The 11,970-nt window shown below is 32.1% G+C and overlaps 1 protein-coding gene across 2 annotated transcripts in view; it reads right to left on the bottom strand.

Moving 5' to 3' along the window:
* Positions 1-11,970, bottom strand: part of LOC104866881 (cysteine-rich secretory protein 3) — a 29,252-nt gene continuing 17,282 nt past the window's right edge. Inside the window, exon 8 of one of the 2 annotated variants that reach the window (XM_033763343.1) lies at positions 1-630. In XM_033763343.1, coding sequence (XP_033619234.1) covers positions 509-630 — 122 coding nt within the window. In that variant the 3' untranslated portion in view covers positions 1-508. Of the gene's footprint in view, positions 631-10,996; positions 11,698-11,970 lie in introns of those variants that run through there. The other variant, XM_010631107.3, reaches the window with a different exon arrangement.

Below are 11,970 nucleotides of genomic sequence, written 5' to 3'. Positions count from 1 at the left end.
AAGAGATAGTGGGTCTTGGGTGTGTTGGTGAGTTCATTCATAAAATATAGAAGATTCCATCACAGAAAGAAATGACTGATTAGCTGCATTTATTGAACTTAAAATTTTAATTCTGAGGAAGACCTGTGAAATAATAAGGGAAGCCAACAGAAGAAAATATTTGTTGAAGATATATGTCACAAGGTCTAGGGCTTTGGCTAAGGGGTATTGTGCTTGCTCAGAATATTTGAGACCCTGAATTCAATCCCCAGCATGAAAACAAGCAAACAAAAATATTTCACATGTATTTGAAATATAGAAATAACTGAAACTCTACAACAAAGTAACATGCAGCCTAATAAGAATGGGAAATGACTTGAATAGTAGATATACAGATGACAAGTAAAAACATGTTAACTATCAAGTGACATAATTTGCATATTAAAATCAATAAAGTGATATAATATGCCTATTAAGCCAAATTACTAACCATAATAAATGCTAATAATGATGTGGAAAAACAGGGACACTAATTTATTTCTGCAAAGACTGTAATATTATGAAGCCATTTGAAATGCAACTTGTAGGCCGCGGATTTAGTTTGGTAGTTCCACTGCTTGCCTCCCAAGCTCAAGGACCTGAGTTCAATCCCTGATATCAAAATAAAAAGAAAAGAAAGAAATGCATTTTGGTAATTTGTTTTACTATGTGTATTCTTACTATATGATCCAGCATATAATAATTGCATTACTTTAGACTTCTCACCTCTCCAATTTAAAACTTATCTCCACACAAAACCTGATCATGGATAAAAAAAAAGCTTTGTTCATAATTTTCAAAATGTGTAAGCAATGAATATGTCTTTCCACAGGTGAATGATTTAATAAGTGCTACATATAAACAATAAGGCACTGTGCTGACAGAAACTGAGCTATCAAACTATAAATAGAAATGGAAGACTGTTATGTGCATATATCTGAGTGAAAGAAGCCAATCTAAAAGGTGACACACTGTGTGATTCCAATTGTATGGCATTCTGAAAAGGACAAAACTATGGAGATGATAAAAAGACTAGGAGCTGCAAGGTGCGAGGGGAGAGGGAGAGAGGAATGCACAGAATATAGGAAGTAATTAAGGCAGTAAAACTATTCTCTATTAACTTACTTTGGCAGGTTCATGCCATTGAACATTTGTCAAAATCCGTAGAACACACAACCCTGAGAGTGAACCCTAAATAAACTATGGACACAGAACAATGGTGTATCAAGGTGGGCTTATTAGTTACAATTCAATACTGTGGGCCAGGATATTGTAGTTAAGAGGCCTGGTGGGGGGCTTGTTTAAGGACTCTCTGTACTCTCTGCTCTATCTGCTGTGTGCATGTTGTTGCTTCAAAAAAATTCTATTAAGTAATCTTTATTTTAAAATGTAAGAACTCTGGTCTATTGAAAACATATTTTCTGTACCAATATATAAAGAATTGACCAAAACAACAAATACATGCATATAATTAGGACACCTATTAGAAGGAAATACTTTAGAAACACATATTTCATAAATATATATATGTATGCAAGTGTGCTTATATATAGATATATAGATATGTAAATTTATATATATTCACTTTGATCTGAAAGAAAAGAGGAAAGTAAAACATTTAACAAGTGATTTGTGTCTTCTTGGGTGTCTAAGGCAAAAGAACAGGAACTTGACAACTTGATAACCTCTGTCGTCTGAAAGAAGATGTGAGAAAGTATTGGAGGCCAAAAGCAGCGATTGTGAACCAACATTTACCTCATTTCCTGCCTGGGAAAATTTCCAGCCACAGAGGAGGATCAGTACCCCAGGTGAATTCTGAGGCCTCTGAAAGGAGGAGGTACTGACTGACACATCCTCCGTTTGTACAGAACTTCATCTGCCCTCCACTTTGTCATTTGCTGAATATTTCTTTTTTAGCAGAGAGCTTGACTTTTCTAGTTTTAATATGGTTACATCAAGTTGGGGTCAGAAACTGTTGCAAAATTTAGACTTTTATAAATATTAACATTGGAAACTACTTAAAAAGTAATTTTTATCAGATATATCTACTTTTTTTAGTTTTACTTGGAACATACATAGATTTAGGCATCTCAAAGTCTGATAATATTCAGCAGGCTTTTAGCTTATTAAGATGGGAAATTAATTTAAAAGTTAACAGAAGTTAAAGGCCATGAATATATTTTAATTTTATATTTTAAATGATTTCATCCATAACATGATTAGCCGATATTGCCTGAGAAAAATATTATAATTAAGTATTATAATTAAGATTACTTTGTTTAAAATAAATGCAAAAATACACAAATAGTCATGTTGAAGCTTGTGAATTATAGAATTGAAATTTCAACATAGGGCAAAGCAAATCCAATAGAGTGAATTAATACACCAGGCATTCCTGCCATCTTGTGGTATAGTACCTTAAGTATTTTTAAAATTTCAATATTAACAATTTGAAAAGTATTTTTAATGCAGAAAATAAAAATTTGTCCTATAAAACTGTTTTAATTGCACATAACATATATAAATTAATTCACCTATTCATATATACATATGAGCATTTATTCTTGACATTCTAATAAAAGGCATTGATTTTTTTCTTAGTATTTTCAATTCTTTTATTTAATAATCCTCTAACACCATTTAACACTTTGTCCTAATAATATCTGGTCATTTAAAATTATTATTATTATTATTATTATTATTATTATTATTATTATTTTGGTAACAGGAATCAAACTGAGGACCCATGCTTGCCAGGCAGGCATGGCACTGCTGAGCTAAATCCCCAGCATGAATATACCTTATGGCTTTATTTTTATATTTCATTTTCTTGTCTTCTTAATTTCTTTTAACTTCTTTTACAATGTTGTTTTCCTCATGGGATGTATACTTGTTGCCTAAGTGTTCTTTTCTTTTTTCTTTTTTTTCTTTTTTTACAGCAAATCATCTCCACAGTGTGCTTTGTATAGCTCTTCTAGTATATTGCAAAATTTTTATAGGATCTTCTTTTTTAGGGTTGGTTTCCTAAAAGTGCACTTGCAAAGAGGCTAGCAAAACTGTGCAGTGGCTGCAAGTGGCCTGGGTCTCGAAAATTTGCTTCAGAAGTGGCCATGGACTTCAGGAGCCAAAGAATATTTCTCAATTGGTGAATCAAAGGGTGTCAAATGAAAAATGAATGACAAAGTTCCTCCAGAGAACATAGTCTAGTCAAGCAATTTCTCCCACTGCCACAACAGGAGTTCATGAAGTTTTGATTGAAAGTGATTTTTTTTTCACAGTTGTATTGAAATAATGGGGGTTGTTACTTCACTGTTTTTATTGTGGTTATTGCTTGCTTTTCCATCACTGCATATTGGGTGTGTATGGAGTAGGGGCATAGGGAGACTGAGAACCATGAGTGCATTTTGACTTTTCTGGACTGTTTAGCTTTCCTGAAGTTTACGTAGTAATGTTAGATAAAATATGAATAAGATGCAATAACTGGACAAGGTGCCCATTTGTACCTTTTGGAGAAGGGATATATTCTGTGTAAGAGGAATGCATGGATACTTGGATGGCCAGAGTGACAGTCTGTGAGGTGACTCTATATGATCTGGGTTTTCAACATTTGCTTCAGAAGTTCCCATGGACTTTAGGAGTAAGCACAGAATATCAGTTCTCCCAGAGATGAAGACTTAGCCATGTCAGCATCACAAGCAGCAGGACAAAGATTGTCACTGAAGTTATAACATCAGTAAAATGCTCCATAGATGTTACAACAGTAAAATCTTCCCTAGACATTATTTCATTATTTCCCTCCTATTTCCTTTTAGAAATAGACTGTATTGATTTTTAGTTGGAACAAGATATCCATTTAGATAGACCATTTTCAAGCCTTTCTTCTGGAGTAGACAATATCTCACAACTAATCACCAATATATCAAGTGAAAGTATTTTTAAACTCTTGGGGTCATGCATTTAATATAAAACTGATTGCTTTTCATTAGTTCTCTACCTCCAGCTGGCAATCCAGCAGCAAAATCTCATTTGGGCAAAGGATGAACACCCTTATTGAACAGTAGTAGGTTTGTGTTGCTGGTTTGTTTTCCTACAGGATCGCATGGAGAAAAGTTTATGTTTTTGCACTGAGCTTTTATGTGCGAGAATGGTAGGTTTTAAACTTGTTTCAACTACAGGAGTTTTGGTAGTCTTTTTTAAAATTTGTTTTTATAATTACACTTTAACACTTACTTATTTCTCTAGATTATGGCACTTCAATATTCTTTTTAAAATACGATAGTTGTATTAAGTTGTATTAAGATTACGTTTGAAGCTCAATTATTTGGACTGTGAGAATTATCAGGAATAAGTTATTACAGCTGGGAACACTTATTCTACATTTTTAATCTTAATTTGTTGATGGCATTGACCTGAACAACATTTTTTGCCAATGGTGGAAAAATACGGTCCAATCAATATTTTTGTTTATTTTGCGCTTACCATTTTTTTCTATTTTGTTATAGAGCACAGTTTTCTAGCTTTATTATTCCAAGATTGAAATACTTATTAAAAATTATACTTACTTCTAAAAGCCAGCTTTAGAATTTATTTGGTTTATAATGCATCATTAAATAATATATGAATTAAAAAGAAAACAATGGCATCTTCATTTTCACCCTGTTTAATTTGAAACTCTTTCTCTAACGGGTCAATGTGTACATCAGTGCAGAACTTAGAAAGTGAGCTGAAAAGAAGCATAGTTTTCTTGAGGTTGGAAATCTCTGCTAGAAATGAAAATGAATGTGAGATTTTACTTTTCAAAAAAGCAATTATATGTGGTTCACTGATTTATTATTGAAATATGTCTTTCAATTTTTTCATTCAAGTTTTCCCATGAATTGGATGAATTAAATACAGAGCATGAAGATTTTGATAAAAACATTCTTGAGGTATTCATCCAAGATGGCTATAATAAAGTCAAAAGAGTGTTGACATTATTTTGGGTTAACTGGAATCCTTATGTGTTGCTAGTAGCACTGTGAAATAGTACAAACATTTTCAGAAGTTTGGCATTTCTTCAAAATGTTAAACTTGGAATTATTATGATTCAGTTCTTATCTTTCTAGATATTAAATGGTATCACTATACTATTAATAACGATATCACTACACTAACTGAAATAAAAAAATCTGACAAAAATAATTATTTTTACAGGCACAAAATATTGGAAACTCTCATTTATTGCGATTGGGAATATACATAAAACAGGATATTTTAAATGAAGTGTTTGCAAATGGGGAGGGGAGGAGGGTTGGAGGGAGGGCAGGGACAAGGGGAAAAAATGAGGACTAAGACCTGTCATGTAAAGGTACAAGATCCCAATAATGAATGTAACTGTACCGTATACCTAAAATGTACCAATAAACTCAATAAAAAATAAAATAAATAAATAAAATTAAAAAAATACAAGGTAGTTAAATATTCTGGACTAGAATTAAGCCCATTTCTGTAAATAATAGAATCCATACACAAAACTGTTCACTCTGTATGCTTGCATTTACACAAAATATGAAAATATAGGCATAGGAAAAGTATCAGTGATTGACATGTGTTAGAAAAAGAAGTAATACAGGGCATATCTTAGTGTGGTAGAACTTTTCTGTATGATATTAGCGCACTGGGTACGAGACTGTGGAAAATTGCAGTAGAAATCTGTAGAATTGTACATGATAGAAATTGATTTAATACTGGATGAAAATTATAAATATGAACCAAGATTTTGATAAATCTCAGTATGGAACATAGGCTCTGAAAAAAAAACTTTAATTCCATTATAATATGGAAAAAATCTTACCGCCAGTGATGTAGGTCCAATAAGAGGACCAATAAATTTGAAAAATATGTTTTTAGTTTGCAAGGGTGGTGATAAGAAATACTGTAAAAATATAATACCAAATATTGGTAAGTTCATCTACCACAGGCATATAGTTGAACAATTCTTAAAATAATATGTGTGTATATGTATGTGTATGTGTGTGTGTATATACACACACACACAATTAACATGAATAATAGCAAGTATTGAAAGTTGTTGCTGTTAGAAAAGAAGTTATAAATAAGCAAGAAAGCCTGGAATTTACTCCTTGGCAATGAATTGAGAATCAGAAGTATCAGGGTAAAATCTATTAGGTTCACTGTATCCACACACACTGTAGATAAGGAAATAACTTTAGATGTGTGTGTAAATGTGTAACTACCATAGAAAAGTATCACAAATTTAGCTACTAAAAATAACAAAATTTTGTCTTTATTTTTGAGTGTCAGAAATCCAGACTGAGTTGGCTTGTTTCTCTGCTCTAGGTTTAATGGCTAAATTCAAGGTTTTGATGGCTTGGTTTTCATTAGGAGGAGACTAGGAAGAAAGTCCTTGTAAGCTCCTTTTAGCTTTGGCACAATTTAGTTCCTCACAGTTACAGGACCTTAGTCTCTGTTTCTTTTCTGACTGTAAAACCCACAAGTCCCTCCCATTAGCCTCCTGAACAAAGGTATCTGTATCTCAGAAGCAGTGATCTGGTAGGCATGGTGGCACATGCCTGTGATCCCAGCACTCAGGAGGCTGAGGCAGGAGGATTGAAGTGAACTGGAGGTCAGCCTGGGCTACATAATGAGTTCAAGGCCTGCCTGAACTGTGTAGCGACCTTGTCTCAAACAAACAAACAAACAAACAAACAAACACAAAAACCAAACCAAACCAAAGCAAACAACAACAAAAACCAAAACAGAAGCAGTGATCTTTTTAAAAAATTACTTTGATACTTGATTTTAATGTGATACATGTAAATATTAATAAAGAAAATATAAAAACAGCTCATCTTACTTCAAAAAATAAAAATGTAATACAAAATAATTAGAGAATAACAGTAGTTAATACACTGTAAACCATAATCGTAAAATAATGGCCAAAATATTATTCAAAGTAGAAGTCATAGACAAAGAAGGCTTTCTTAGAAAAAGCAAACAGGTGATAGCACAAAACACTTTTTTCAGTAAACTAAGAGAAACTAGTAGAATGAAACAAATTACTATAAATACTTGGAAATATTTTTGAAAGATGAATAGAGAGTTTAATAATTAAGTTTAATTGTTTGAACTTCTCCCTACTTCCTATTTCTCTTATCTTTTATTTTTCTCTTTATTTATATATGCATTTATTTTGAATTTCTCATATAAGAGAAATCATGTGATATTTAAATTTGTGTTTGACTTATTTCTCTTAATATTATGTTCTCAAATTGCATTCATTTGGGTATGAATGCCTCAACTTTGTTTCTTTATGGCACAGTTGTACTCCATTGTGTACAAATATCACACTTTCTTTATACATTTGTCTTGTGATAAGCATATATTCTGTTTCTAAGATCTAGATTTTAAAAGTTGGGCTGCTATTAACATAGTTATGTATTTATCCCTATAATATTATGAGTTCAGTACTTTGTGTAGGATACCTAGAAAGATTTAACTAGGCAAAATAGAATTTCCAATTTTAGTTTTTGAAAAATTACCACACTGATTTCCATAATGGCTGAGCAAATTTACACTTGATCTTAGCCAAAAGGCCGAGAAGCGATTGAGCAAATTTACAGTCCCACAATGCAGAGGAGTTCCATTTTCCCCCATTTTCACCAGCGCTGGTGATTATTTGATTTTTTGGTGCTAGTCATTCTTTCTGGAGTAAAATGGTATCTCGATGGAATTTTAATGTGCATTTGTCTTAGGGCCAGCAACATTGAACATTTTTTCTTGTATTAATTGGACATCTGTAATTCTTCTTTTGAGAGTATCTATTCATTTTGGTTGTCAATTTTTTTATAGGGTCTTTTATTTTGGACCTCTAATTTTTTGAGTTCTTTATATTCTTGATGTTAGTCCTCTGTTGGAGGAATAGCTGGGAAAAGTTTTTTTTTTTTTCTTTCTGTCAATTGGCTGTTTACTTTGTTGGTCATTTCTTTTGATTTGCAGAAGCTTTTAATTTGATATGATTCCATTTGTTGATTCTCAGTATTATTTCTTTTGCTATTGGAGTTCTCCTCCAAAAATCCTTCCCCATGTTTATGCCATTGTAGAGATATTTCACTTCTTTTGTTGGATTAATACTAGGTATTTAATTTTTCTTTGTGCTACTGTGAATGGTATTGTTTTCCTAATTTATTTCTCACGGAGTTATTAGTGTATAGAAACACTTGATTTTTGTGGGTTGATTTTGCATCCTGCTACTTTGCTGAATTTGGTTATTAATTCTAGAAGTTTTTGGGTCTTTGAAAAAACTAGAAAAGATAGAAAGAAAAATAAAAAGTAAAGTTTTCAAATAATATAAAGATGGATCTCGATGTAGAAAAACACATGGCAAAACAGTAGGAGTGAAGGAATAATTGAGTGGAAATAAAATGGAAAATAAAAGAATAATGCAAACAACCAAGGAAATAGTTGGTTCATTGAAAAGATATATAAGATTGATATATTGAGAGGGAGAGATAGAGAGAACCTACATAAAATTAGAGGTAAGAAAAAGGAAACATTACCAGTGATACAACAGAAATTCAACAATCAATAGACAGTATTCTGAAAAACTATATGCTAAGAAAGTGTACAATTTACAAGAAATGGACACATTTGGGGGCACTTATGACTTACAAAATTGAGTCAAGATGATGTTAAAAAAAACCCTAAATACACCAATGAAAAGTAATGAGATTGAATCAGTATAAAAATCTTCCAAACAAAGAAAAGCCCAAGAGTAGATGGCATTAATACTGAGTTTTCCCAGATTTTAAAGAAAAACTTACACTCTTCTCAGGCTATTCCATGGAACCGAAGGAGAGGGAACACATATGAATCACTCTATGAGGTCAGCACTACCCTGCTAAGGATAAAAAACAAAATCCACAACAAGAAGGATGGACAGAAGGAAGGAAGGAATGAAGGAGAGATGGCAAGATGGAGGAAGAAAAGGAAAAATCACAGACTAATATCCCTAATGAACATAAATGTGAATATCTTCAACATAATACTTGAAAGTGAATGTGCAGGACATAGAGGAAGAGGAAACTAAATTTAAACAGTTTTGGTGGGAATGTAAATTAGTATAGTCATTACAGAAAACAGTATGGAGATTTCTCAAAAAACTAAAACCAGAACTATCATATGATGCAGTTATGCTACTCCTGGATAAATATCAAGAAAATGAAGTCAGTATACAAAATAGATATACTTTATTTGCTGTGGGACTCTTCAAAATAACTATGCTATGCACTAATCAGAAGATGAATGGATAAAGAAAATATGGTCTGTACAAAATTATTGTTCAGTCATAAAGAAGAATGAAACACTATCATTTCTAGCAAAATGAATGGAACTGGAGAATGTCATGTTAAACAAATGAAAGCCACATACAGGAAAAGATCACATTTTCCCTCGTATGTGGATACAAACAAACACAATCTGAGAGTAGAAGTGGAACTGCTGAAGACTGGGAAGAGTGTCTTGGGCACAAGAGTACAAGGAAAAATGCATACGATCACTGCACCAGGTAAGCACGTAAAGATATAATGCAATGAATTACACTAATCTCTACAATTAATTATATTATTAATTAGAATTAAAAAGTCATTTGACATTCTAAAAAAAGTCAATTGAAAAATTCGAAAATTATGAAGATGATCCATTATTTCTAATGAGAAAGCTTTGCAAATTAGTGTAGCATTATTTAATCTTTTGATCGTCAGTGAATACAAAATATATTACATACTCTGAAGGATGTGGGTATTGAAATGATCTACAGGTGAGTCAATTCTATGAATGAAAAATGAAGTCTTTTCTCTTATAGAGAGTGTTTTTAACTCTGTGAGTTGATAGATGTCCCTATTGATACAGGCAGAAAGCTACTTTTTTAAAAATTTGATCATTAGGGTAATTCTAAAAGTTATATTGGGAGTAGTGAAATCCTATGTAACTTTTTACACAGCACAGAAATTGAGGAAGTGAAATATTTCAAACATTAACGGTATGCACACATTAGCCTATACATTTTAAAACATACCTTTTATTTTGTATTTTATTTTATTTTCTCCATTTTCACCTATCATTCCAAATATACTTTATGTAAATTTTATTACAAAATTTGTCAGATAAATTTGAATAGATTTACTCTTAATTTTTATAAAATATTATTTAAGAACACAAAGAATTCATGCAAATCTGCCAAAATTAAATTCCTGTTACCAAAATCACATAAGAGGAATTTATTTAGTAATTTTGCATAGTTTTCCACAGACTGTTTATTGGCAATTAATTGAGATACACATTAAAGAGAACAAACTCATGGCATTAAAATTAAGAAATTTAATGTTAGTGCAGCAGGATTATTAAGACAGTAAAAACATTAAAATATATTATTTTTAAAAGCATCATCATTAGGGATGGGGATGTAGTTCAGTGGTGCCACGCCTGCCCGGAAAGCATGAAGTCCTGAGTTCAATTCCCAGTACCAACACCACAAAAAAAAAAAAAAAAAAAAAAAAAAAAAAAAAAAATCATCATTTTAAATTAGTGATAGAAGATTGATGTTTTGATCAGATTAGGTTTTTATTGTCCCTAGACTCCAAATTATGGAAATAGTCACCTGGAAAAGGAAAACTGCTCTAAAAATTGTAATTTAAAAAGGGTATTTACAAAGGGAACAATAAAAATCTTAATGAAAGAGACTGGACTTTAGATTACTGGCGAAGATGGTATGTGTCATATTTCTCCAAAGTGACTATTACTTTTCCTTCCCATTGTCTAGTTTTGAACATAGGTCACTAAATTCAGTGGGGACTCAAAAGCAGTGAGGTAGGAGGACTGCTGAGCCCTCGATCCTTGAGGGGAAATTACATACATATATTATTCTGAATTCTTTCTTAAGGAAGCTTTAAGGGAAGATGTGACCATACTCTATTGTGAAGTCTATGCAGGTGAATTAGTATTCATTGATTTTGAATGAAAGTCAACGTTAAGTTGGGAATAACAGTTGCAGTTAATTACAAGATTAAAATTCAGATGAATGGGAAGAAAGTGTGTGGTAAAGAGAAAGTAAAGACAGCACATTCAAATGCCTCAATAGAGATGCTTATCTAGGTGGAGCTACCACAAAAAGGTCCATGTGAGAACGATAACATAACCTTTTGTATTTTAGTACCATTGTGTTCTGGTAACAAGATTCTCAATTTTAGTCCAGTGCTTTAGTGCCTTTAGTCACTCGAAAATGAAGGTTTTAGAATCATCAACTTTATTGAATTCATTTAATTTAAATCACGAAAATCTCAAAATTCAGTTGTTACAATAATTATTTTTTACCTTTTAAACCTTTGTATGAAAGTGATTTCTGTAAAATAGTAAGCAGATCCAGAAAAAAAATTCTTATTGTTTGGAATTAGATACATAGCTTCTACATGTATAAATTTCCCAGTAGTATAAGCCAAATCTAGGTAGGTGATGTGGCCTTTCCCCACGCAGCCCCGCTCACATGCACTGGCAGTTAATAAATTTTGTTTTCACAATTGCAGGAAGCCTTGCAATGGTTCTTGACCAAAGGATGATTACAACTTTTTGATTTTTTCAAATTCTTACAGTTGGAATATTCATCTTGGTAATCACAACCATTGGCTGGAATAAAAATAGAACAGTCCCTTCATCATCACTGTTCTCCGTAGCAGACACAGGAACAACAAATTCAGGTTGATATTACACTGTGATGACAATTTCATGTCTTGAGGATCATGCAGGTTCCCTTAGTTAAATTCATTGAACTCAAGTAAAACTTGAGCTTTTTGAAATGTTTCTAAAATAAATCGTCTTACTTTCTTCTCTATCGAATTCGAATAAAATTAAGTGAATCTCTCTAGACCTGCACTCAATAAAATTGGTAGGGATAAGTTG

Source organism: Fukomys damarensis, unplaced genomic scaffold (assembly GCF_012274545.1).
Source record: "Fukomys damarensis isolate Sample0158 unplaced genomic scaffold, DMR_v1.0_HiC HiC_scaffold_14, whole genome shotgun sequence".
Lineage (NCBI taxonomy): Eukaryota > Metazoa > Chordata > Mammalia > Rodentia > Bathyergidae > Fukomys > Fukomys damarensis.
This window is presented reverse-complemented; position numbering and strand designations above follow the sequence as displayed.